Raw genomic sequence first — 27,574 nt, 5'->3', positions numbered from 1 at the left:
GGATAGGACATTCTGCAATATTTTCAGAAATATTTATAAAAGCTGCATTAAAACATGTAAAAATGCTTATGTTAAAAACAGTATGACTACTATTCTAGTATGACCACTATTCTATTTAATAGCAATAATAACATCATCATCCATAGGGGAAAATTGGAAAACAAGCAAATACAATAAAATGTCAACTGTATTTGTGTTAATGTGATGAGACTCATTGGTGTTTTTTCCTTTTCGGCCACTTTCCTACATTTTCCCCAGTTTTCTCTAATGATAAACATTCTTCTTATTTCTCTTAAAAAAAAAAAAACACCATGCGGACTTTTCTAAGTGTTACTTTGCCATACGTACGTGGCAGGGGAGTTATAAGAAGTAAATGAGCAAATACACGCAAATTACCCAGCACGGTGCCTGGCATAAAATCGGCGCTCAATGAGTATGAAGCGTGAAGGGTCGCCGGCCCCGCGTCCCCGCCTTGGAGGAGCCCGGACCCGCCGAACAGGCTCCCGGTCCGGCCTGGCCCGGCCCGGCCCGGAGGCCGATGCTTCGCGGTAGTGCCCTCGCGGGTCCTGCGGACTCGGCGCCCGCGGGGCCCACAGCGCTGCCCAGCCTGTGGACGTGGAGCCCGGGCCGCACCGCCGAACACGCCCCGGGCATCTCTGCGCTACGTAGCGCGCCCCCACGGCTCCGCCCCGTGGCGTAACCCGGGGCGGGGCCGCCACCTCCGATTGGCCGGCGCGCTGTCACCACGTCGCGGGAAGCTGGCAGGGTGTGTGTCTGTGTGCGTGTGGGGTTTGCTTTGTCATTCGTACCCCCGGTGCGCGCTGACGCGGCCGGCCTGGCCGAGCTCTCCAGCATCCGCAGACGGGTCCCCGGCGCTGTTCCTGGGATGCTCCCTTACATAATGACGCGACTGGCTGAAGCGCACGTCAGCGCAGACACCGCACATGCCGCAAACCCGGGCCTTCCGATTTCATGCATTGCTAGACGAGAGCCTACAATACCATGCCGTACGGTATGCTCTAGTAGGGATTACAATACAATGAAACGCAACCCAATAATAATAAAGCATACCTTCGCAACAAGACGTAATATAGGATATTATATTTATAGGGCCTATTTATAAGCCTCTATTTAAATCTTTTCTGATAGGCTCAGCCGGGGACCCAGACACCGTAATGATTGGCGCATTCTTCCGTCCTTCAAAGGGGCGGGTTCCAGAGTCAGTTTTGCCTCAGCGGGCCCTGGGATTGGCCGACAGCGGTTTACCGGTGGCTTCGATTGGCCTCCCGGGCCGTCCGTCGGAGCCGGGGAGGCGGGGCAGGCGGCTGGCTGGTGCTGGGCGGGCGGGCCCCGGAATTGTCATTTCTTTGTTTCCGAAGGCGGAGGAGGCTCTGAGCCCCCCCTCCCCGTGCTACCCCCTCCCCCCGGGTGCTGGCTCCATGTCTGTGTGACCGGCCTCAGGGGTAGAGTCCAGGCCCGACGCGGGGCGGGCCAGCGGCGGCGGCAGCTGAGGTGAGAGACGGCGGCGGCGGCGCGGGCACCCGGCCCCCCAGCGGGAGGATGAAGCGGCGGAACGCCGACTGCAGTAAGCTCCGCCGCCCCCTAAAGCGGAACCGGATCACCGAGGGCATTTACGGCAGGTGAGCGGCTGCACCCCCACTCCGCGGGCGCGGGCCCTGCGGTCCCCCTCCAGCTCCGAGGGGCCTGGCCCCGTTATGTAACCCCGAGTAGGCCGCACGTCCGCGCCGGGGGCTCTCCTGAGGAGCGCTGGCCCCGGAGCCGCTGGCCGGCCCGCCGGGGGTCCGCCCCGGGGGCGCGGGGCGTGGCGAGGGCCGGGCGGGCAGGGCGCGGCGGGCTCTGGCTGAGGGAGCCGCCGCGCCGCCGTTGGAAGCGCCGGGCCCGCCGGGGGGAGGGGCGGAGAGCCCCCAACCAGCCCGGCGTTCCTCAGCATCCCGGTCGTGCCGCTGGGCCCGGAGGGCCGCTTCCGGGACCCCTGGCTGGCCCCCGAGCCCCCCGGTGGCCTGGGGGTTTGCCGACCGGAGCCAGGAGGCGCGTGGGCCACAGCGCGGGGGGGTGGGGGAGGCTGACAAAGTTGAGAGCCCACTGTGGCCCCTCGTTCCCCCAAGCTGCCAGTAGACTGGCCTGGGGCCATGCTGTCACTTCTTTCACCTTCTGCTTCCCATATGGGATCTCAAACTTGGCACCCAGGGCTGAAGCTGATACCCCCAAATCATGCCCTGTGGCCCTGCTCCAGACTCGGAAGGGTCTGATGACCAGTTTTTCAGCAAATATTGTTTTGGCAGTTCCAAGCAGATAGCTTGCTTTGAACGTTTTTAAAAAGGGATTTTCTCCAAACTCTTTTTTTTTTTTTCATCCGCAAGAAAAGCAGTGTCCCTTTAAATAGAAATTGAATTCAGTCCACCGGTAGAGAAAGACAGCAGGTTCATGGGGCAACTTACTATCATAGCTTCCCCAAGTCGATTTGTGTACGACTGTTATTTTCTGGTTCTTCTCAGAATGTTACTTGTAAATGGTATTTGCCTTGATACAGATTTCGGTGGAGAAGTAATTAGTTTACAAAGAAGAATTCTCAGCATGTGGATGTAGGCTTAATTGAGTCCTCATGGTGTTTTACAATTAGCTCCTCTAGTTGTGGGATTTCAAGAAATATGTGAGGTAGCTGATGACACCCAAGTTGTCTTAACATAACTGTACACCTTGCACATGCTCTTGTTTACAGATGTGGAATGATTGCTTTCCACAAGCAGCTGACTGATGTAAACACTGGGGATTTTCTTCAAGTTTAAAAGCATTAAGGAATCAAAGTAAAAATTTCTTGGGTATATTCTTATAAAATGAGCCATAGAGCATAGGAGTAATTCATTCATTCAACAGTTATATATACTATGTGCCAGGAACATTTCTAATCAGTGAAGATAGAGCAGTGAGTAAAACAGACTCGAATCTATGCTGAATGAATCGAACTTGACCATTTTAACTTGAACTGTGAAAGCAAACAATTTTTTCTACACATAGATGGAGGAAAGGTCCCTTCAATTCACGTTACATACACTATACATTCTTGAATTAAAGAAAGTTTTTCCCCTTTGGCTATTGAAAAATATTTGACCAACTTAACATTAATGGTAACATAAAAATAGGAAAGGGATATTAAACCGAGTTGGTAGACTTAGCACAACTGTGGCATTTGAATAGCTGCTATTTACAGTAACATAAGATGATGTACCTCCATTTATAGCAAGAAGATTGAGAGTCCCATATTGTTTACGTGTTTTCTGCTGTATTTCAATTTCTCTGTACTTGAACCAATAGACCCAGTTTACAACCTGCGCCATAATAGCTACTCAGTGTGAATCGATGTGAAGAAGTGAATTCATTGTTTAATGAAGATTTATCATCTTACTGATGGCTTTTGAAATTTGAATTTTCTTACCCTAAAGGTTAATTGTAAATACTCTATGCAAGTTATTCAGAGGTTCATCTGCAAAATTTTAAAAACCGACAGTGCATTAGCCTTAAATCTTCTTATGTTTCTCTGTTTTGCATTCTTTAAGTTAAATGTTAATAAAAGACCTAAATGTATTTCTACCTGTCTTTCCTGGTTGGAGTATCATATATCAAATGAGCGTTTCAACTCACTTATCTGTTTCTTGGTTTATATTATGGAGTATTGGACTGAAGAACAAAAATTTTTTTTTTTTTTTTGCCCAATTCTGTTTTTAAAGAGATTTAGAAAAATTTCCTGTTATTTCTAAAGCAAACAGGATGAGTGGACTGGTTATAAACTAGAATGCTTGAGGATTCATGAATATCAAATTTCTGGTGATCATCAAATTTAAGTCTATGCTAAGTTGTTTTTCACACCATCTATTGCCCATTTTGTTTCTCAACAACGTGGGCAATTTTGGATTCATTAAACAGAGAGCCTTGTTTTTTTTCTGGGGCCGTGTTGACAGTTTTGATAACCACTGTCTACTGTTTCATAGCCAAACCTTTCATGGACTTACTATTTTCACGTTCTCAGTCTGTACAACTTTCTGAGCCTTGGCATAGGAAGGAGGCAGCTGTGGTGAAAAGCGCACTGGACTGCAGGAATCAGGAGACCCAGGATCAGACTCAAAATCCCAGCTCTGCTGCTTTAGGCAGACAGGGCATCCACAGCTTTGAGCCCCAGTTCTCCCACCTTCAAATGAGTTTTCAGGACTAAAGGAGATATGTACAGTTTGTGAAATGCTTTATAAATCCTAGTGTAGTTTACAGATACTATTTACCATGTTGTTGCTATCACAGTTTAACGTGTGGTTAATTTTTTAAGGAGGCAGGAAATACTGTAAGATTTGGTGCAACTGTAAACAAAAGTTGAGTAGCCAAAACAAAGGGTCAGTTGCTGTTTGGTCTTGCTTTAAAAAATCCTGTTGTGGACTCACTTTTAAATCATGGGCTGCAGTCCAACAACTGTTACTAAGGTGACTGTCAAATGATATCATTTATTGTGAGTATCATGGCTGTCTTGGAATTCTGTTTCGGGGTGAGATACAAGGAAAATTAATTTTAGACATTATGTTAATGTAATCTGCATTTATACATATAAAACATCATTTGAAAAGTGAAACATGCTATAGAAATATTTTAGTCCAGTTAATAATTAAAAATAGGAGAAAGGAAATAGGAATAGTGATCTTTTCATCTTACTAGGGGCTAAAGTTCGATGTAGTTTTAAAAAAATCTGACCCAGCCCAGAGCCTGACAGAGTCGACGTTCAGTGTTCAATAAATGTTGAGTGAGTAAATTAATAAATGAATATAAGCTAGTCCATTTCATTCATGAAGTGCCTACGTTGTTCAGGGAATTGTGGAGGATACAGGATAACACATGGCTCATTGTCTTCAAGGAGTTTACAGTCTAGTAGGCCGTAGTAATACCATCTTAAATTTGTACAGTGGTTTAGAGTTTCCAAAGAACTTTAATTTCTGTTCAAGTAAAAATATTTCTGTTGTGCTAAATTTTAGCTTACTGTTTTAGTGGTTCATCTGACACATTAACAGCTGTATTTTGCTCTGTGCTATTTTATGATAAAGTAGACAGTTGCCACTATATGAGGGAGTCTTTTCTATCTCAAATGAGATAGATATGAAAGTACTTTAAAAATTATGAACATAAGTTATTAAGTACCTAACTCTTATATTTCTAAGGTCCTTTGGTTTTCTGGGCTGGGTTCTCTCTCTGTGTCTGCCTAGACACATGTGCACCAGACACTCCCGATAGTAATATCTCATTGCAGTCAGTGATTTTCCAGGTGAGGTGAGGTTAGGGTACTATGTAGTTTTTAAAAGCCTTAAGGGGATTCTGTATGGTTTACCCCTACCTCTCACCCTGCCATACTTTCCACTCCCTTCCCTCAGAGAATTACTGACTTTATAATACAAAAATGAGGAGATAAGATGTGGTAAGTAGAAGAAGGAGGCAGAAACATTTATGTTTAAAGTATACATATATTCCAAATCGCTACAGTTAAATGGTTATTTATGCAAGTAAATATAATACAAATTTTAAGTAAGGTATATGTTTTAAGCTTCTGGGAATGATTTTATATCTGTGTTACTGGTGGCTGAAGGAAGTATCCTTTCACTGTGTATTTAAGACTGCTTCCTGTCTTCATGTACTGGATTCTGCTTGTAGTGCTGTGTGAAGCTTAGGCAGTGCAGTATTGTACCTGACTGTCATATTTTTGCAGTTTAATGCCTTAAAACTAGGACTAAGAACTCAGCACTGGTGTATATGTTATTATTTCCCATTTTTATTTCAGAGAAAAATTCTCTGGTCCTTGGGGCTCCTCAAAAGTGACTTTTTAAAGTGATTAAATTTTGCATTCTTCTCAACTTCCCAATTTCCTTTTTCAGACCCTTGTCTACATCTGATCTCCAGAGGTTTCATTTGACTGCTTTTTCTGCCTCCTTAATGATGTTTTCTAAGCCTAGTTTTAGACTCCTTTGGGCTATGCTTATTAAAGTCACTGCAGGCTGTCATGACCCTTGGCTGCCTTGATTGTACATGTGTTCTGCAACTGAAACCCCAGATACCTGTGTTGCAATCTCATAGCCTAAAAGCATTTTGGTAATCTTGGTAGGCTTTAACTTTAACAATCCTGGACCTGGCATGAAAGTGATAGATTCTGTATTGTTTTAGAGGAGTGTTGGGGAAGGAGAAATTGAAATGTTTTCACTAACCTATGCAGTGAAGTGTTTATTAGCTAAACTCTTCTATTTGTGGTTTTCACAAAATACACTTTAAAAATCGGCCACACTGGGATGAAAAAGCACTTTCCTCCAACTTTCATTATGATTCTTCCTGTCTGAGCAGTCTTGGCAGTTTAGTTTCATTAGGTGTTTTGAAAATCCCTTTAAATTGCTGCTGGGTTGAGGAGGGGAACAGGAGAGAACGTGATTCACTTCACATTATTTGCTTAAAAGCTTCCTGTTTTATCATTGATAGTCTCCTTTTTCTTCACATCGATTCCTCATGGCCTCTCTTGAACCTCACTAGATTTAGAGATTGATCTTAATGGTAGGTTTAACAAATAATTATTTACATTTTCTTACTAGTTATATGCTTGTATATATCTCATGGACCCAGTCCATGTTCTGTAAGCATTTATGTTCCTAGAATCTTTTTCTTTGGCCATTTCTCCCAGATCTCCCCACTGATATTGTTAACCCTTTGGGGTTTTATGTATATAAATGTGCACTTTGTTTTATCTGTTTCTAGGCTACCATCTTGTGGAGTTTGGAGGGCAAGTAGAAATTTCACAAACATAGTTAAGTGAAATACTGTAATTAGGTTACTTTTCTTCATAAAATTTAGTGTGCTCTTCAGATATACTGATTAGTTTATCCCCAGGCTTACTAGATTTGGGCATAATTATTTTAGTTGGCTCTTTCTCAAGAATTAAGTCCAGAAGAAAAAGAAGTTGGCTGTCCAGCAAGCTGCATAAGTAGGATGGTACATACAACAGTAGATACACATATCCTTGTTAGTCTTTTTCCACTGTTCTTCAGATGCTTAAGTAGTGACTTTTCAAAGCCTCTCACCTTGCATCCTGGCAATGGAAGCTTGAAAAAAGTTAATCAACTTTTAGAGAATATTGAGGCTTTGTATCTTTAATTTGACATTTAACCGACATCAAATTGTCTCAGCTGATGAGCCTTCCAAGGCACTTGTCTTCCCTGGCCTTTGAAGACGTTCATAGTACTGACCTTGATTGCTTTATATTTTTTTCTCTGCTGCCTTTAAGGATGATATGCCCACTTTGAGTCATGGGATTGTGGCACCAAAAATAATGTATCCCTCACCCCATCTCCTCTGTTGCCTTCTCTTTTTCAGAGCTTTTGCATTTAGTGATTAAAATGGTGCGACTACTCCACTTTCATATATCTGTTCATATCACTGATGCGTTTGAGCTGTTTAGGACCGATCTCCCACTCAGCACAGAGGAGTGGCTAGAAATAATCTCATTCTGTTTTTGAATCATATTGTTACGTTGTTCATCTTCAAAACACTTTTTTTTTTTTTTTTTTGAGACAGGGTCTCATTCTGTCGCCCAGGCTGGAGTGCAGCAGCGAGATCACAACTCACTGTATCCTTCATCTCCTGGGTTCAAGAGATCCTTACACTTCAGCTGACCGAGTAGCTGGGACCAAAGGCATATACTACCATGCCTGGCTTTTTTTTTTTTTTTTTTGCGTTTTTGTGTTTTTATAAAGATGGAGTCTCGCCATGTTGTATAGGCTGGTCTTGAACTCCTGGGCTCAAGTGAGCCACTCACCTTGACCTCTCAAAGTGCTGGGATTATAGGCATGAGCCACCGCACCCACCCAACACTTTTAAAAACCAAATAAATAGCTGAGTACTAAAATCAGTACTTTGCCTATCTTGTAGCAAGAACAGTTGAACATTAAAGAGAATGAATACTATGTTCATGCCCAAAGTAAGGATTCCTGTCTCAGAAAAGAGAGATACTGTCTGAGGCTTGAGTCGTCTTGCTCAGATGTAATAAGAATTTTTGGCCGGGTGTGATGGCTGTAACCCCAGCACTTTGGGAGGCTGAGGCAAGAGGATTGCTTGAGTCCAGGAGTTCAAGACTAGCCTAGGTAACATAGCGAGACCTCATCTCTACTAAAATTCAAAAAAATTAGCTGGGTGTGGTGTCACATTCCTGTAGTCCCAGCTACTTGGGAGGCTGAGGCGGGAGGATCACGTGAGCCCAGGAGTTTGAGGCTGCAGTGTGCCATGATCGTGTCACTACACTCCAGCCTGGGCAATAGAGCAAGACCCTGTGTCAAAAAAAAAGAGAATTGGCTGGGCGTGGTGGTTAATATAATCCCAAAGTGCTGATATTATAGGCGTGAGCCACCATAATCAGCCCCCAATTTAAAGGAAAAAAAAAATCTAGAATGGAAATCGCTAAAAAAGGTTTTCACGGTTTTGTAGTATAACATTTTTATAAAGGTCTATATCGACCACAGAGATATCAAGGACAGGTATTGTAACCTAATGCAGGTGGTGAGTTTTAGAATTTCTGTTTCAAGAATACTTTTAACAGTGTGGAGTCTATGGGGTTGAGGAAGGGGAGGGGTGAAGAAGCATAGGCGGAGAGAGAAAACAACTCACAGGCTCTAAAAAAACCTGTTAACATTATATAAACATTAGAAATTCATTTCATAAGGGAATCAAAATTATGCTTCATATAATTGATAGTAATAATCTGCTTAATCACACCTTACATTTCTATCTTACTTGTAACCTTTTCAAATGTTTTCATATTATCTCATTTTATCCTCACAAGTGTGAAATAGGCAGAGTAGTTATTGCCATTTTATAGGAAACAAACCTGAGGAATAGAGAACTAAAAAGCTGCAAGGCACTGTTGAAAGAGTACAGAAACAGAAGTTAGGAGACTGCAGAGAACAGTGTAAATTCTATGTGGAACTCTATGTTGCTGCTAAAATGGATAAGGGAAATTCTATATAAAGAAGTGGACATGACTGGGCCCCGTGGCTCACGCCTGTAATCCCAGCACTTTGGGAGGTCGAGGCGGGTGGATCACCTGAGGTCAGGAGTTCAAGACCAGCCTGGCCAACGTGGCGAAACCCCGTCTCTACTAAAAATATAAAAGTTAGCTGGGCGTGGTAGCATGCGCCTGTAATCCCAGCTACTTGGGAGACTTGGGAGAACTGCTTGAACCCAGGAGGCAGAGGTTGCAGTGAGTCGAGATTGTGCCACTGCACTGCAGCCTAGGCGACAGAGTGAGACTGTCTCAAGAAAAATAAAATAAAAAACTAAAAAAAAAAAGAAGTGGACATGTCAAACAGAAACCTGTTTTTGTTAAGAAAGAAACACATTTGTTTATATAGAAAAAGCAAACTATATTTATGAATTATATAACAGCAATCATCTTGAGGCAGGACTATAAGGGCTTTATATTACCTTTTTAATAACAAGTATGTGTTGCTTCTTTTTAACTTCTCATTTTGAAATAATTTTAGATTTAATTAAACAGAAAAGTCACAAAAATAGTACAAAGTACTTACACCTTAGTGAAAGGCATAAGATACCCTATTTATTTATTTGTTTATTTTTAAAGAAAAAAAATAGCCAGGCATGGTGGCTCTTGCCTGTCACCCTTGCTACTTGGGAGGCTGAGGTGGGAGGATCGCTTGAGCTCAGGAGTTGGAGGTTGCAGTGAGTTATGGTCACACCACTGCGCTACAGCCTAGGAGACAGAGTAAGACTCTGTCTCTGAAAAAAATAAACAAACAAAAAAGGGCATATTTCACACTGTTAGATTTGTCATTGCAGTGACTGCACATGTACGCGCGCGTGTGTGTGTGTAATTGACACTAGAAAGGTTCCCTTTGCAGTATGCAGGAGGCCTAGAATAGAAAAAAGAAATATGGAACAGCTTGGTCTTCTCAGCCTGCTCCCCTTTTTTGGATTTTATACAAGGAGGTGCCTGCAGAATGCAGCAGTGGTTCCAGTTTATTTTATGTTAAGGCTCACACACAACTTTCTATATTTTTTTTTTTGTCAAAAAATTTTTTTGTCTCTGGATCTCTTTACACTCTTAAAAATGATTGAGGCTGGACACTGTGGCTCACACCTGTAGTCCCAGCACTTTGGGAGGCCGAGACAGGTGGATCACTTGAGGTCAGGAGTTTGAGACCAGCCTGACCAACTTGGAGAAACCTCGTCTCTACTAAAAATGAAAAATTAGCTGGGCATGGTGGCGCATGCCTGTAATCCCAGCTACTTGGGAGGCTGAGGCAGGAGAATCACTTGAACCCAGGAGGCAGAGATTGCGGTGAGCCGAGATCGCACCATTGCATTCTAGCCTGGGCAACAAGCGAAACTCTGTCTCAAAAAAAAAAAAAAAAAAAAAAAAGATTGAGAATATCACAGAGATTTGGTTTATATGGATTATATCTATCAATATTTACTGTATTAGAAATTAAAATTGGCTGGATGTGGTGGCTCATGCCTGTAGTCCCAACACTTTGGGAGGTCAAGGTAGGAGGATCACTTGAGCCCAGGATCTTGCTATGTTGACCAATCTGGGCAACATAGCGACATCCCATCTCTACAAAAAAAAAAAAAAAAAAAAAAAAATTAGCCAAGCATGGTGGTATGTGCCCGTAGTCCTAATTACTCTGGAGGCTGAGGTAGGGGGATCACTTGAGCCCAGGTTGAGGTTGACGCTGCAGTGAGCTATGATTGTACCACTGCACTTCAGCCTGGGCAACAAAGGAAGACCCCAGTTCTGGAAAAAAAAAAAAAAAAGAAGAAAGAAAAAAGTTAAAATAGAAAAATTTAAAACATTAGTTCACTTAAAAGTAACAATAAATTGCTGAGCACAGTGGCTCACGCCTGTAATCCCAGCACTTTGTGAGGCCAAGGCGGGCGGATCACCTGAAGTCAGGAGTTTGAGACCAGCCTGGTCAACATGGTGAAACCCCATCTCTACTAAAAATACAAAAATTAGCCAGGCATGGTGGTAGGCACCTGTAATCCCAGCTACTTGAGAGGCTGAGGTGGGAGAATCACTTGAACTGGGAGGTAGAGGTTGCAGTGAGCCAAGATTGTGCCATTGCACTCCAGCCTGGGCGACAGAGTGAGACTCCATCTCAAAAAAAAAAAAAAGAAAGAAAAGTAACAATAAATTAATAAATTCATGAGAAGACTGGTGTGGTTTTACATTTTTGCATAGCTCTTTAGTGTCTGGCTTACTAGAAGATACTTTGAGAACCACCGCTGTCGTCAGAGCCAGTGGCAGGTAGGCCAAATGGAGTGATAGTCTGGCACCCAGAACAAGGCTTATTAAATTAGTTTCTTCATAGTGAAGAACATTCAGAACAGATGGGAGCAGGTTCATGGTAATCGTTCAGGCAGAAGCTGCATTGGTTATCTTGGTTGTTGTTGCTTTGTCCAGACACCTTCCCAGTCAGTCACCTGTGTGTCATCTCTCCCTCTATATTCGTTGTAAGTATGTGCTTTGGTAAAAGTCCTACTGTCAGTCCTAAACACTTTTCTACATTACAGATCATTCATTCAACATTTTTTTTTTTTGAGACGGAGTTTTGCTCTTGTTGCCCAGACTGGAGCTCAGTGGTATGATCTCGGCTCACTGTAACCTCCACCTCCTGGGTTCAAGCGATTCTCCTGCTTCAGCCTCCAGAGTAGCTGGGATTACAGGCATCTGCCTGGCTAATTTTTTTGTATTTTTAGTAGAGACGGGGTTTCACCATGTTGGCCAGGCTGGTCTCGAACTCCTGACTTAAGGTCATCCACCCGCCTCAGCCTCCCAAAGTGCTGGGATTATAGGCGTGAGCCACTGCGCCCGGCCTCAACAAATATTTTTTGAGAAAAAAAATAGTTAAGCTCCTGTAGTCAGAGTACTGTGCTGGGCACTAAGGAGATAAAACAGGGAACAAAATGGGCAGCTCCTTTTTTCTTGTGGACTTTACATCCGAACAGCTAATTACACAAAATATTATTTAATTATCATTGTGATTCAGCGTTCTTATAGTACAGGATGCTATGTGAGTATGTAATGGGGTCCTAGTCTTTACTTTGGGGTTAGGGCGGCTTATTGTGAGGAAGTGATATTTGTGCTGTGTGCCGAAGGATGAGTAGCTATGGAAGTGCTTCATTTAGTTTTAATTGTACTTAGGTAGGGATCTTGGCTTTGACTCAGAAAGAAATGTAGAAAAATGGAAGAACTAACCCTGAACAGTTTGAATGTTCCCAGTTATGAGAAGGACAGTCAACCATTTGGTGATAAGTACGGATTATCTGATTAGGGCATTGTCTTTTTTCTGAGACATCCTGTAATTGAGTGGAAATTCCATGACAATGAGAAATTTATGTTATATACCAGTGCTTCTAAAATTTGATTGTATGCGCAAGTAGCCTAGGGATCTGGTTAAAATGCAGGCTTAGATTAAATAGGTCCTGAAATTCTGCTTTTCTAAAAAGCTAATATATGACGGTGATTCTGCTAGTCCAGAGACCAATACTTTGATTAGCAAGGCTGTAATTAACAAATGGCCAGTGTGAGACTTCAGGTAGAGTACAAGCCAGATAAGGGGCTGAATGAATGTTCTAGAGGTGATGTCCAGTAGGGAGAGGTATTGGATAACAGAAAAGATAAAGCAGTTTGGTCTAGGAAGTATCATGGCAGATACTGAATGCAAAAGATGACTCACAGTTGCCATTACTGAGAGGACAGGAAAGCTGGGATTGAGATGGATGGCTACTAGCAGAGCCAGTAAAATATTCCACAGACTCATTTCTGTAGTGAGGACCAAGTGAACTAAATGGCCATTAGTCTGCCTAGGGAAAAGGTCAGGTACTAGGGATTGATGGCCAGCTGGTGGTAATTGTGTGGGCTCCAGAAAATGATCTAGATGATAAGCAGCTAGAGATACTGGAGAAAAGGTGCACTTTACTTGGAATAAGAAGAATGTTGAATACTGCTTCTCATTAATCATAGATGATTAATCTATGGATGGAGAGTACTGCTAAATGGATTGAGGTAAAAAATGGTTGTAAATGGCAAAGGTAGGAATAGAATGGGGGGAGAATCTTATAGTTAATATTCACTTTGATAGAGTCACCACCATTAAGCCTAACAATTGCATAAGACTGCTTAATTTCATTGGCACTCGGAAGCTTACAAGACCATCAGAAGATGTTATTCATTTGCCCTTGTTTCAATATATTATTTTGGAAAATATCTTTTTGTTGCAGTTATGCTTTAAAATTTTGTTTAAGATACAGTATAGTTATTAGCAAATTTATTTGGATCAGAGAATCAAGGTAACATCAAATTAGCCATGAGTCATATAATGAACTGTGTATAAAAGTATTTTATATTTAATCATATTTTCTTCATGGTTTTAAAGAAATATTTTAGAATGCCATGATGGCTTAAATCCCTGTCTAATTTTCTCATCCCTTGGAATGTCATCTCTTTAGATTTGGCAAAAATCTTATGACCTTCAGAATATGAAAGGAGAGGAATTAGGGCTTTTACTGTGATGAGCAATCATTTTAGATTACTTGTCTTTAACTTCTGTACATGTACCTACAGAAGGATAAGAGGCATGATTTACTGATGGAGAGGGCTAAGTGAATACTGAATCAGGCAGCTGTCTTAAACTTCTAAAACCTCTAAGACTAAAATGACTTAATAGAATTCAAGATTAGTCTTAGAGAAAGTTAGGTTTGTTAATTAGGTTGTCTCTTGATTTTAGAGGCAGGCCTGCCTGAAAGGAGAGCCAGAGGAAAGTTGAGGGTATGGCATACGTTTGTAAAAGATCAAGTTTTCTTAGATACCTGTACTTCTAAACTGTGACTCAGTAAGAACTGGGTGTCAAGGAACATCAAAGGTATGAAAGCAGTTGTTTGAAAAGAAATGTATCAAAAGGAACCCCGCCTTAAAGTTATGCAATTGAAAAAGAATAGTCACTAACAAAGATGGTAATTTTTGAACTACGTTAATTTTAAATGATTGAATTATTAAAAAGTACGTATTCAACAGGCTACCATTCTTTGGATAATGCTATCTAAATAGTGAAGCGGAGTGTTGCCATGGCAGGATCTGACTGGGGTCTGACTGGGATCCTGCCATGCCTTCGGGGCATTTTGGGCAGAAAGCAATTGGTGGTACTCTTTCTTCTCCACTTTGGGAATGGTAAGGACTAGACCTGATGGGGTACCCTTCATGTCTCATTCAGCTACATTCCAGAGATAGCTCCATGGGGAAAAGGATTAATCAGGAAAAATAATATATTTCCATGCCCTTTTTTTTTTTTTTTTTTTTTAAGAGATGGTGTCTTGGCCAGACACAGTGGCTCACGCCTGTAATCCCAGCAGTTTGGGAGGCCAAGGCAGGCAGATCACTTGAGGTCAGGAATTTGAGACCAGCCTGGCCAACATGGTGAAAACACGTCTCTACTAAAAAAATACAAAAATTAGCTGAGTGTGGTGTGGTGGTGTGCACCTGTAGTCTCAGCTACTTGGGAGGCCAAGGCAGGAGGATCACTTGAACCCGGGAAGTGGAGGTTGCAGTGAGCTGAAATCATGCCACCACACTCCAGCCTGGGTGATAGAGTGAAACTCAGTCTTTAAATAAATAAATAAATAAATAAATAAATAAAGAGATGGGGGTCTCACTTTGTTGACCAGGCTGGACTTGAACCCCTGGGCTCAAATGATCCTCCTACCTCAGCCTCCCAAATAGCTGGGACTACAGGTGCACGCCACTGCTTCTAGCTATGCCATTTTTTAAAAAGTGCTCTGAAACCATGGTGGAGAGGCTGTTATTCCTTTTTCAAAACGTAGAAAGGGTTCTAGACACAAGGAAAAAAACTCTTAGTTTTAAAGTCAAGCACCTTGGAAATCTAGTTTCAAACTAGATTTGTGCTCCCGAATACCTGCATGAGTCAGTTGTGTTTTTTTGTTTGTTTTTGTTTTTGTTTTGAGACAGGGTCTTGCTCTGTCACCCAGGCTGGAGTGCAGTGGCACAGTCGTGGCTCACTGCAGCATGGACCTCCCAGGTTCAAACAATTCTTTTACCTCAGCCTTCTGAGTAGCTGGGACTACAAGTGTGCGCCACTACACCTGGCTAATTTTTAAATTTTTTGTACAGATGGGGTCTCACTACGTTGCCCAGGCTGGTCTCGAACTCCTGGACACCTTGGCCACCCAAAGTGCTGGGATTACAGATATAAGCCACTGTGCCTGGCCGTCGTTTGTTCTTTGTAATAAAATGTGCATTGCTCTCCACTAGGTCAGTTATGGATTTAATGAGTGAGAATTACGAGGACTCTATCTTCATCTGGCCAGCAGAACTCTAGTGAAATGAAACTGAAAGGTGGGACTTAGGATTCAAGACTGTGTTCTGGCCAGGCACATACCTGAAATCCCAACACTTTGGGAGGGTGAGACAGGAGGAGCCCAGGAGTTTGAGACCAGCCTGGGTTACATGGTGAGACCCCCATCTCTATTTTAAAAAAAAAAAAAAAAGCCAAACGTGGTGGCGCATGCCTATATTACCACCTATTTGGGAAGCTGAGGTAGAAGGATCACTTGAGCCCAGTAGATTGAGGCTGCTGTGAGCTATGATCGTGCCATTGCACTCCATCCTGGGAGACAGCTCAAGACCCTGTCTCAAAAAAAAAAAAAAAAAAAGATTGTGTTCTTTTGTGATTTGCTTCGGATTCCTTTATGGCATACCTCTTAGTAGAAACTTATTATCAAACCTAAAGAAGTTCTAAGGATAAATATTAGAAATCGACCCTAGATGACAAATTATGTATCACTGTGAATACTGTATCATTGAGGGTCAAATGTTTCTGTTCTTGACATCTCTTGCCTGAATGGCTTCAAAGGGCACAAAATAAATCCTCAATGCTGGATCCTGCTTTTTTTTTCTTTTTTCTTTTTTTCTCTTTTCTTTTTATTATTTTACTTTAAGTTCTTGCTTTTGTTTTTGTTTTTTTCCTCCAAGTATGTAAGTCTTTTGTATCTTATTGGAATATATTTCAAAATTATTTATTAAAAATCTCAATTTTGTTGTTTTTTTAAATGACTAATTTGATCACATCAGTATTGGAATATTTGTATTACAAAATACCGTGCAAGGCTTTATCCCAAATGAAAGTGAATTTTAGGTATTTCCATTTTGTATATTGTGGAAAATATTTTTTAATACCTAAATTTGACCTCCAGAATTGGCAGGATTAGGAGCACAGAAATAGAGGCTTGTTAACAAGTAGAATCTAAAGGCTTCTATTGTCCATTATGCAACTAATGAACTGGAAAATTGACCTATAGAGTATATGAAAAATAATATTTTTTTCTGTGTCCTTGTTTGACCTACTGCAGTGGTTACATATGTGTCCTAACTGGCTTGTCTGAGTGTTTCTGTTTAACACAAGTCCAGAGGGAACTGGGAACACACATTTATATCTCAGCTGGAGCATGGCTTAGATGTTTAAGGAGTTTTTTCTTTAATGTACATTTTTATGCTTTCACAGCCCTTGGTAGTGATTAGCATCTGCTCCCTAAGTTTGTTTCTGTCTATTTGGGGAAGTCATTTGGTTTTTGTTTGGTTAATGCAGATGAATACTATATACAGAGGCAAGAGGAAAAAAGGGGGAAAAAAAGACAGAATTCTTTAAGCATGTAAGGATGTGCATCAAGAATTTCAAAGACTCTTCAAACAGATGTATAGGGGTGGGGAAACAGCAAATTTGAAGCCTTTCAACTGTGACATTTTCTTCTAATGAAGAACAGCTTGAAAGCTGTAATTTTGAGAGTGTTGCAGTATTTTGAAGTCAGACACTTAGCACATTTTTAAAATAGTGGTGGGATTTAAATGGTTTTTTTCCATCTTAAGTGGAATTAAGCGTTTTTGGTATCATCTTATCTTGATAGTTTTGGGTCTGAGAATGAACACCAGAGCATTTAAAATGCAGATGGGCCACGGCAGCATCTCTTTTTTGTGCTTTATCTCCATTGTTTTCATGATATATGGAGGTATTTTTTTGTCGTTTTAAACAGAAACAGTGAATTTTCTATTTCTAGTTACTCACAAATGACCTTAAATTAATTCTTTATTTTTATATTTTGCAGTACATTTTTATACCTGAAATTCCTGGTGGTGTGGGCACTTGTCCTCCTAGCAGATTTTGTCCTGGAGTTCAGATTTGAATACCTGTGGCCATTCTGGCTTTTCATCAGAAGCGTCTATGATTCCTTCAGATACCAGGGACTGGTATGTCTAGTAATACATGTTTTCCATGTGTGGGGACCATTCAGCTGTTTAGAGTAGATGTTATTAGCAATACTCAGGTAACTATGTTAGGATTAGCTAATAGGGTCTGTTAACTGAAATTGACCTCTAAACTATTTTGTCTAAACCCATTGATCAAATAGTTACATTTTCTCCTCCTCTCCCATTCCAGTGAAACAGAACAGTGGAGGAAGCAATAATTACTCAGGCTTTTGGAGGGCGGCAACCTAGTCTAGGGATGGCATATTCCCTCCTCTTCCATTTCCCATTGCAACCATAAAGGCCGTTCCTACCTTAAAAAAAAAAAAATTGCTCAGTCCTGCTTTGAAGTGTTTCTGGGTTCCCTGTTGCTAGGTTAGTGATTGGATTCGAGTTAGAGTAGTGTTTCAAACGTTTTGGTCTCAGGGCCCCTTTTCACTCGTAAAAACTATTGAGGACTCCAGAGAGCCTTTGTTAATGTGGCTTATATCTATCCAGATTTACTGTATTAGAAATTAAAACTGAGAAAAATTTAAAATACACACTTATTAATGCACTTAAACATATTAATAAGCCCATTACACGTTAATAGAAATTACATTTTTAAGTGAAAAATAGCTATATTTTCTAAAACAAACAGAATATAGAAGAGTGGCTCCATTTTTGTAAATCTCTTTAATATTTGGCTCAATGGAAGACACCTACATTCTCATATCTGCTTCTGAAGTCAGTCTGTTACTGTATCACATGTCATGTAACTTACAGAAAATTCCACCATATGCATGAGTGAGTGTAAAAAAGGCAGATAACATCTTAGTATTGTTATGAAAATAGTTTTAACCTCAAAGAGCCCTTGGAGGGATCTCAAAGACACCCCAGAAATCCCCAAACCACATTTAGACAGCTGCTGGATTGGAGCAAGCATAAGCCTGGGCTTGTTCCCTTGATTAATGTGTTAATTCTGTTGTGTTCTACAGCCACATCTTAAAACTATAACTCTCCCACCCAGGCCTGGTGCTTTGGTCAGAGCAAATCCATGCTTTAAAAAGATAGTTTCGGCTTATGTTCTATTGGCGGTAGTGGTGTCCAGAGGAAAGCTGCATTATTAAAATTATTATTAGTTTGGTGCAATTACTTTTGCACCAACCTAATAGCATCAGTATATTTCTTACTAATATTGTGGTTCATCTGTGCTCCAGACAGCCTGTCTTTTAAGAATGAAGCTCTTTAGGAATGGTTTGTGAGGAGAGAGAAGACTTTTCTGTATTAAAATTCTAGTTTTTTCAGGGCCAGACGTGGTGGTTCACACCTGTAATCCCAGCACTTTGGGAGGCCAAGGCGGGTGGATCACAAGGTCAGGAGATTGAGACCACCCTAGCTAACATGGTGAAACCCTGTCTCTACTAAAGTTACAAAAAATTAGTTGGGTGTGGTGGCAAGTGCCTACAGTTGCAGCTACTCAAGAGGCCGAGGCAGAAGAATTGCTTGAACCCGGGAGGTGGAGGTTGCAGTGAGCCAAGATCGCACCACTGCACTCCAGCCTGGGTGACAGAGTGAGACTCCATCTCAAAAAAGAAAAAAGAAAAAAAAAAATTCTAGTTCTTTCAGGTAACCCACATTTATTTGGAATCCAAATGAATTCACTGTGGTCCCACCTCAGCTCATTCTGATCCAGTTCTTTTTCATGATTTGAGGACCATAAAGTACTAGTATTCTTTAATGTTAAAGTAACCACTACTTTTTATATGGTTGATTTTAAATGTTTAAAATTTCCTTTTGTGAATTTGCTCTACAGTTACCAAGTTATCTCTTAGCAGTTTCAATAATTTTGTCCAACATGTGTTTAACAATGTGTGGTTGAAAATAACAGGTTCTAAGATGTATCTTTTGTTTTGTTTTATTTTTCCCTTTAGGCCTTCTCAGTATTTTTTGTTTGTGTAGCATTCACGTCAAATATAATATGCCTGCTGTTCATCCCCATACAGTGGCTTTTTTTTGCTGCTAGCACATATGTATGGGTTCAGTACGTATGGCACACAGGTAAGTCTTAATGATTCCTTAGATGGATAGAAATCTTAGATTCAAATTTTTAAATGTGGTTATTTCTTTGAATACATTATTTAGAGTTGAGTTTAATGTGGACATTTTAAAGTTTTCTTTTCTTAATAGGTTATAATATACCTTCAAATATATATATCTTTTTTCGTTATTTGAATAAAAACTTTAAGCTGTTATGATTTGATATTTTAATTACAGGCATTGCAGGTACCAGCTCTCACTCTGAATATATCTTTAAAAAAAATAGTTAGACTGATTTCTATTTAGGTATACTTGAAGACAGCCATGTGCCAAAAAAGAAAAAAAAATGTTCATGGAATTTCATCATTGAAAGGAATGTCATTTAGATGAACCCTTAATTTGGCAAAAGAATCCTCACAGCATCCCTGGCACGTGGTGGTTTTACCTCTGATGGAAAACCTACAGTGACAAGGAACTTACCTACCATTCCTGGTACCCTACTCTGTTTTTGGGCAGCTATAAAATAAAGTTATTCCTCATGTTAAGCCAGAATTTTCTTCCTTAAATTTTGACCCAGTATGTCTTCACTGTTTTGGGGCTCGTTGATTTCTTTTTTAAAAATTTCTATTTTTTTTTAAGATGGGGTCTCACTATGTTGCCCAGGCTGGACTTGAACTCCTGGGCTCAAATGATCCTCCCACCTCAGCCTCCTAAGTATCTGGACTAAGCCACAGCTTGCTGATTTCTTGGAGGATCTAAAGAGGCTTTCCCAGAAAAATATAAGGGAATGTATAAAACTTTTCCTTAAAATGTCAAGGGGGCCAGGCGCAGTGGCTCACGCCTGTAATCCCAGCACTTTGGGAGGCTGAGGCAGGCAGATCACCTGAGGTCAGGAGTTTGAAACCAATCTGGCCAGCATGGTGAAACCCCACCTCTACTAAAAATACAAAAATTAGCTGGGTGTGGTGGCACATGCCTGTAATCCCAGCTACTCGGGTGGCCAAGGCAAGAGAATCGCTTGAACCCAGGAGACAGAGGTGGCAGTGAGCTGAGACTGCGCCACTGCACTCCAGCCTGGGTGACAGAGCGAGACTCCATCTCAAAAAACACACAACAAAACAACACATAATAAAAAAATATTAAGTGCCCTACCAGACCATCCCCTCAATCCCAAACATTGAACCTCTGCATTAGAGCCACACTGAATGAATGTAATCTCCCTTCCACGTTCATATTTCTTTAGAGATTTAAAGACACTGTCATAACCTCTTAAGTCTTTTCTGTAGGCAAGAACACCTCTGGTTTCATCATCTTTTCCTTATATATTTTAAGCACTTTCACCCTCCTAGTCTGCCTACCTCAGTGGTTCTCTACACTGTGGCAGGTGTGTTCTGACTAGAGTAGAGCTCCCTACTTCTTAGAGCTATACTTCTGTCACTTCAGACTAAGATCAGATGAGATATTTTGACAGCCTCAGCCCACTGTGAAAGCCAGAGCTTGGTATGCACTAGGATTTGAGGATTGGCTGTCAGAGTCAAATTTGTCTGCAAAGCTGCATGAAACTTGATTCTTGGGCCTAGCTACAACCTGTAGGATTTTGACCAGAGAGGGAGCACCAAATAATAATAAAAGCTGTCTGGACCAATATTCATCCTCTTCTCAGAACTGCTAAGATGATGATGTTGGCCCATGTAGAAGACACAGTTGAGCTGTATTTTTTAAAGTATCTGCTATGAGCATGATTTTCTCCATGTTTCACACTCTTTCATATCTGACTTGATTTATAAGCTACTATGAAGGTTCTTTAGTCTGCTTTCCTCTAATTAAAGTGATTTTTCTTCCCACCAGTTTTTAATTTGTATTTTCTTATCCTGGGCCTCAGTTTCTAGTGAGCTGCCTTTTACACTCGTCACTCTCCCTAGGTCTCAGCTTCTCTGTTATATAAAGGTATAGTCATCTAAATAATGGCTAAAGAACCTTCCACCTCAAATATTCTGTGACTCTGATGAGCTGTGGCGATTTCTTAAATTTCTTTAGTAATATCTTAGTAGTGGAGAAGAAACTAACCATATAACTATTAATAGAACCTATTGGAAACTAGTTCAGTGGGTGACCCACAGGGCAGCAGTGTAGCTAATGTCATAAAATGCTACTGGCCCATCTTTAGCCCTAGGCTCAGAAATGCATATTGGAATAGCTAAGTTATGAAATATGTTTTAATTTGGGATGACTAGTGCTTAAACAAACGAAACAAAAAACTACTCTTATTGGGCTGACAAATATGAGTGCAATTCCTATAACTTGGGGTAGTTGTTAAAATTTAAAATTATTTCCTGACAATATTAGGAATGGTTGATGAAATTACATATGATTACAAAGAATAATATTGTAGCATAAGCTTTTTTCCTGGTGGTTAAGAGGGGAAAAAAAACAGGATATAAAACTGTATGTACAATATGATTATTATACTTGCTCAAAAATGCTTTCAATGTGATTTTGTTTATTTCATAGATGTAGAATACAGGTATTTTGTCTAATTTTTCTATTTTTTTCTGTAATGTGCTTATTATGTTTATAATAACCTTATAAATTAATATACAGAATAGGGCAGATAAATATTTGAAAATGCATTTTGAAATGATTTTGAAAATGCATTGTTCTGTGGGTTGCTGTTCTTCCTCCTACATTGTGAAAATACCTATTTTTGGGCTGGGCACGGTGGCTCACACCTGCAATCCCAGCACTTTGGGAGGCCAAGGCGGATGGATCATTTGAATTCAGGAGTTCAAAACCAACCTGGCCAAAATGGCGAAACTCATCTCTACTAAAAATACAAAAATTAGCCAGGCATGGTGGCGTGTGTGTAATCCCAGCTGCTCAGGAGGCTGAGGCAGGAAAATCGCTTGAACCCAGGAGGCAGAGGTTGCAGTGAGCTGAGATCACATCTGTACTTCACTACACTCCAGCACTCCACTGCACTCCAGCCTGGGCGACAGAGCGAGACTCTGTCTCCAAAAAAAAAAAGAAAAAAAAAAAAAGAAAAGGAAAAAAAGTACCTATTTTTGATACGTTAAATTCATAAGAGTGGTTGAGACCATTAGCTGGCTTCACAGAGCATCCAGTGACAACTTCACTCAGGTACTATGACTAAGGGAGGTTCTCCTTAGAAGCAGATTTAGTACTGTCTCTGTGAACTTGGGCCCAGTTTATTTAAACTCTGGGGTTTACTCTTCAACAAAATGAGGAAGTTAGACAAAATGATCTTCCTAGTTTGAAGATACTATGATTTTTCTTTAGTTTCATCCCAAAGATCCTTAGCAAAAAGCCTTCAGGTCACTGATTTTTTCCCCCTCGTGCCCATGTAGTCCACATTCATAAATATCCCATTATTAGTCATGTCCTGATATAGATGGACCTAGCCTGCAGATTTTGATTCTAAAAGCCAATGGACATTTGCCTTTATTTGCATCTTATTTTGTTGCAAGTTGCTTTTTCCTCCCTTGAAAATTGTTTTTAATTACAAAGGGAATATGAATTTGTGCTTCAGAAAAAAAATTTTTGAACAGTACTTAAGTGTCAGAAACATTTCTTTGTCCTACAACTTGTTCTTACTTAAGGATTATTTTTTTTATGTCATTCCATGACAATGCAGATCTTCCTCATTCTTTAGGAAACCTTCAACATATTTCATTATATAGATTTATCATAAACAGTTTCCTGTTGATGAACATTTAAATTCTAAATTTTTGCTATTGCAAATAATATTACGGTGAATTTTTTTTTTTTTTGAGGCAGAGTCTCGTTCTGTTGCCCAGGCTGGAGTGCAGTGGCGCAATCTCGGCTCACTGCAACCTCCGCCTCCTGGGTTCAAGCAATTCCCTTGCCTCAGCCTCCCGAGTAACTGGAATTACAGGTGTGCGCCACCATGCCCAGCTAATTTTTGTATTTTTAGTAGAGATGGGGTTTCACCACGTTAGTCAGGCTGGTCTTGAACTCCTGACCTCGTGATCCACCCACCTTGGCCTCCCAAAGTGCTGGGATTACAAGCATGAGCCACCACGCCTGGCCCTACAGTGAATTTTTTTTTTTTTTTTTTTTGAGACGGAGTTTCGCTCTTGTTGCCCAGGCTGAAGTGCAATGATGCAATCTTGGCTCACCGCAACCTCTGCCTCCCGGGTTCAAGCGATTCTCCTGCCTTAGCCTCCCAAGTAGCTGAGATTACAGGCGCCTGCCACCACGCCCGGCTAATGTTTGTATTTTTAGTAGAAACAGGGTTTTGCCATGTTGGCCAGGCTGGTCTTGAACTCCCGACCTCAGGTGATCCGCCCTCCTCGGCCTCCCAAAGTGCTGGGATTACAGGTGTGAGCCACTGTGCCCAGCCCAGTGAATATTTTTATGTATTTATCTCAAGACTCTTTTATGTTTCTATGGGGTAGATTCTTAGAAGTGGAATTTCTGGGCCAGGCACGGTGGCTCACGCCTGTAATCCCAGCACTTTGGGAGGCTGAGGTAGGCGGATCACGAGGTCAGCAGATGGAGACCATCCTGGCTAACACGATGAAACCCTGTCTCTACTAAAAATACAAAAAATTAGCCGGTCGTGGTGGTGGGCGCCTATAGTCCCAGCTATTTGAGAGGTTGAGGCAGGAGAATTGCTTGAACCTGAGAGGCGGAGCTTGCAGTGAGCCGAGATCACGCCACTGCACTCCAGCCTGGGCGACAGAGTGAGACTCCCTCAAAAAAAAAAAAAAAAAAAAGAAGTGGAATTTCTGGGTAAAAGAAAGTTACAAGTATTTAAATTTAAATATACTGCCAAATTGCTATCTAAAATGGTTGTCCCAATTTATATTATTGCCGAGTATGAAAATGAACCTTTGCCCATACCCTCCCTATGCTATTATCTGTCTTTAAAATTTTTATCTAATAGTTAAGAAAATGGAAACTGATTGGTTTAATTTGTATTTCTCTAATCAGTAGTTAACATCTTTTTCTATGTTTTTTAGCCATCTGTATTTCTTCTTTTGTGACTCGTAAAGTATTTTCTTTAGTTAGCTTTTTATTGATTTGTAGGAACTCTTTGTATGTCAGGGCTATGAATCCTTTGTTTTACATACATTGTAAATATTTTTTGCCAGGACGTTTGTCTTTTATTTTTGTCAGTGATTCTGTGGAATCATTTGTCATATAAAAGCTTTCAGTTTGGATCAGTTTGCCTTTTAATTTAGTTTAGGTGAAGGTCTTAATGAAAGTTACTGTCGTCAAATTAGTCTCCCAAACAATCCATCTGTTAGTTACTATATCGTTTATTAATGCTTGCCTCTCTGCTGCTTTCTCACAGAAAGGGGAGTGTGTTTGCCTACAGTGTCTCTCTGGATCCTCTTTGTTTATATTGAAGCAGCCATTAGATTTAAAGATCTCAAAAACTTTCATGTAGACCTTTGTCGTCCATTTGCTGCTCACTGGTAAGTATTACATAAATGTGTGTGTGTGTGTGTGTGTGTGTGTGTGTGTGTATGTGTGTATGTATGTGTGTGTGTGTGTGTATATATATATATATATATTTTTTTTTTTTTTTTTTTAGACGGAGTCTCGCTCTGTCACCCAGGCTGGAATGCAGTGGCACGATCTTGGTTATGCAACCTCTGCCTCCCGGCTTCAAGCGATTTTCCTGCCTCAGCCTCCCAAGTAGCTGGGATTACAGGCGCGTGCCACCACACCTGGCTAATTTTTGTATTTTTAGTAGAGACAGGGTTTCATCATATTGGCCAGACTGGTCTCGAACTCCTGACCTCAAGTGATCCACCTTTCTCGGCCTCCCAAAGTGCTGGGATTATAGGTGTGAGCCAGTGCACCCAGCCAGTATTATATATATTCTTTGTCTATAATTCATTTCACTGTAGAATGTTAAGTTCAACTGTAAATTTATTCTTAGAAATTTTACATGGACCCAGAAAGCAGTACAGCATGGTTGGAAAGACCATGAGCTCCCCCTTTTCAGGCAGATGAGTGAATCCCAGCTCTGTCCTCTGACAGCTTGTGTTGCCTTGTCACTGCCTCTAAGCCATGGTTTTCTTACCTGCTTCACTGTGTCATGGGAAAAAGGAACTGAAGTGATACATGTATTCAACTTAATGCCAAGCACATAGGTGTCTGATGAATGTTAGCTATGTTTGTTATAATCAGGTAATGATTCCAGAAGGTCTTGATGAAATATATGGCTAATACATGAAACTTAAAATAATTTAGAATTTCCTTAGCCTATTTATAAAAGTAAGAGAATATTATTAATAATTTTTGAATGAATATTATTTCTCTTTATGTTAATGAATATTAAGATATTATTCATTTAATCTTAACTATGAAACATTTTTGAAAAATGAGCTTGGTTCTTATTTATATCTATTGTGGAACTTACCACCTAATGTATGTTTCTCCTAAACACACCAATTTTTACTAATATTTATGGCAGAAACCAAAATAAACAGTAATCAACTAAAAAAATACTGTTTCCAGTATTTTTAGTCTTTTTACAAACAAGTAAATTAAATGAACTTGGTCAATAAAACATGTCACTGTAAGTTTGTAGTGAGACCACATTTAGACTAATTATAAATTGATACATTTTCATGTTAGTGAAACTTATATGGGCTTGACAGTGTTTGCAGAGGCTTTGAAATGATGTTAGGCAGGCTGGTAAGTTCAATGAAAATATTTAACTTTCTATCCCAGAGATTAGAGTTCTAAGTACAGCTGGTTTAATTTGGTGATACAAACCAAATGTTGGCACTGATCATATCGGATACTTATCTAAATGATTCTTGAATTTATGTATGACAGAATTTATATATGACAGAGTGTTTGTGAACCAATCTTCAAGGAATAGCTGGTGACAGTACCCCTCAGGCAGCAAGAAGATTAAATTAGTCACCTGAATTTGACCCTGCCTTCTAGTATTGAAAATCAAATGATGTCCTTGTGATTTTTTTTTTTTTTAACACTTATGTTTACTTTTGGCTACCCATAAAGTCTCTACCCTTTTAGTTTTTAAAAGCATACAGGCCAGGCGTGGTGGCTCACACCTGTAATCCCAGCACTTTGGGAGGCCGAGGTGAGTGGATCACGAGGTCGAGAGATCGAGACCATCCTGGCCAACATGGTGAAACCCTGTCTCTACTAAAATTACAAAAATTAGCTGGGCATGGTGGTGCAGGCCTGTAGTCCCAGCTACTCAGGAGGCTGAGGCAGGAGAATCACTTGAACCCGAGAGGCGGAGGTTGCAGTGAGCCAAGATCACGCCACTGCACTCCAGCCTGGGCAACAGAGCGAGACTCCATTTCAAAAAAAAAAAAAAGGGTACAGGTATCTGCCTAAGTTCTAATGCATAAGGCAGTTTCTTCAATATTTCTTCAAAGGCATTATTAGCCACTGTATCTGACAGTCACTGTGGTGACTCCTTGAATTAATTTGAAGAATGCCAACGTCTAATGGGAAGTGTCGTCTTACGGTCTAGCAGTCCTGTTGTTCCTGGGGGTTTTGTTCTGTGTGCCAGTTGCTTCTGATTTCCACAGTAGACATTACATTTATTTGTATGTCTAGTGAATGCTATTCTCAACTACCATCATCAATTAGAATTTATTTTTAAATTTTAAGCCATAGGTATGCTCATGTGCTTGAGGCACAGGTGGTTCATTTTAAACCTACAATTACTGGCTGGATTGTCTTCTTTCTAGTATTGGGTACCCTGTGGTAACTTTGGGCTTTGGCTTCAAAAGTTACGTAAGCTACAAAATGCGGTTAAGGAAGCAAAAAGAAGTACAAAAAGAGAACGAGTTTTACATGCAACTTCTTCAACAAGCTCTCCCTCCAGAGCAACAGATGCTACAGAAGCAAGAAAAAGAGGCCGAGGAAGGTAGGTCTTTACCCTAAAGCTGTTGGCTCAATAGGCTAGTCATTATTTTGTCTCTTGGTAGAATTTTCTTTTCTGGAAAAGTAGCTAGGATTTTGTTTTTTTCTGTCTAATGGTGTTCCTCCTCAGGGTCATTGTTTTATTTGGTCAATGAAATACAGATTGTGAATGAAGTTTTTTACATACTGTCTGAAGACTATGTGTTTAAATATGTTTATTTTATTATTTTAAAATATATTTATATCTTTTTTATATTTTAATTCTGATTTTTATTTAATTTAGTTTTTTGAGACAGG

At 40.6% G+C, this 27,574-nt stretch overlaps 1 protein-coding gene across 4 annotated transcripts in view; it reads left to right on the top strand.

Moving 5' to 3' along the window:
• Window positions 1–723: 723 nt before the first annotated feature.
• The window catches only part of MACO1 (macoilin 1), a 68,438-nt gene continuing 41,587 nt past the window's right edge, over window positions 724–27,574 (top strand). Inside the window, exons 1-6 of one of the 4 annotated variants that reach the window (XM_063812139.1) lie at window positions 724–1,012; window positions 1,380–1,640; window positions 17,215–17,356; window positions 19,267–19,393; window positions 24,711–24,834; window positions 27,103–27,281. In XM_063812139.1, the coding sequence (XP_063668209.1) occupies window positions 1,561–1,640; window positions 17,215–17,356; window positions 19,267–19,393; window positions 24,711–24,834; window positions 27,103–27,281 (652 nt within the window). In that variant the 5' untranslated portion in view covers window positions 724–1,012; window positions 1,380–1,560. 4 annotated transcript variants of the gene reach the window in all.

The sequence above is a fragment of the Pan troglodytes genome, chromosome 1 (genome assembly GCF_028858775.2).
Source record: "Pan troglodytes isolate AG18354 chromosome 1, NHGRI_mPanTro3-v2.0_pri, whole genome shotgun sequence".
Classification (NCBI taxonomy): domain Eukaryota; kingdom Metazoa; phylum Chordata; class Mammalia; order Primates; family Hominidae; genus Pan; species Pan troglodytes.
The sequence above is the reverse complement of the archived record's forward strand: the minus strand, read 5'-3'. Positions and strand labels throughout refer to the sequence as shown.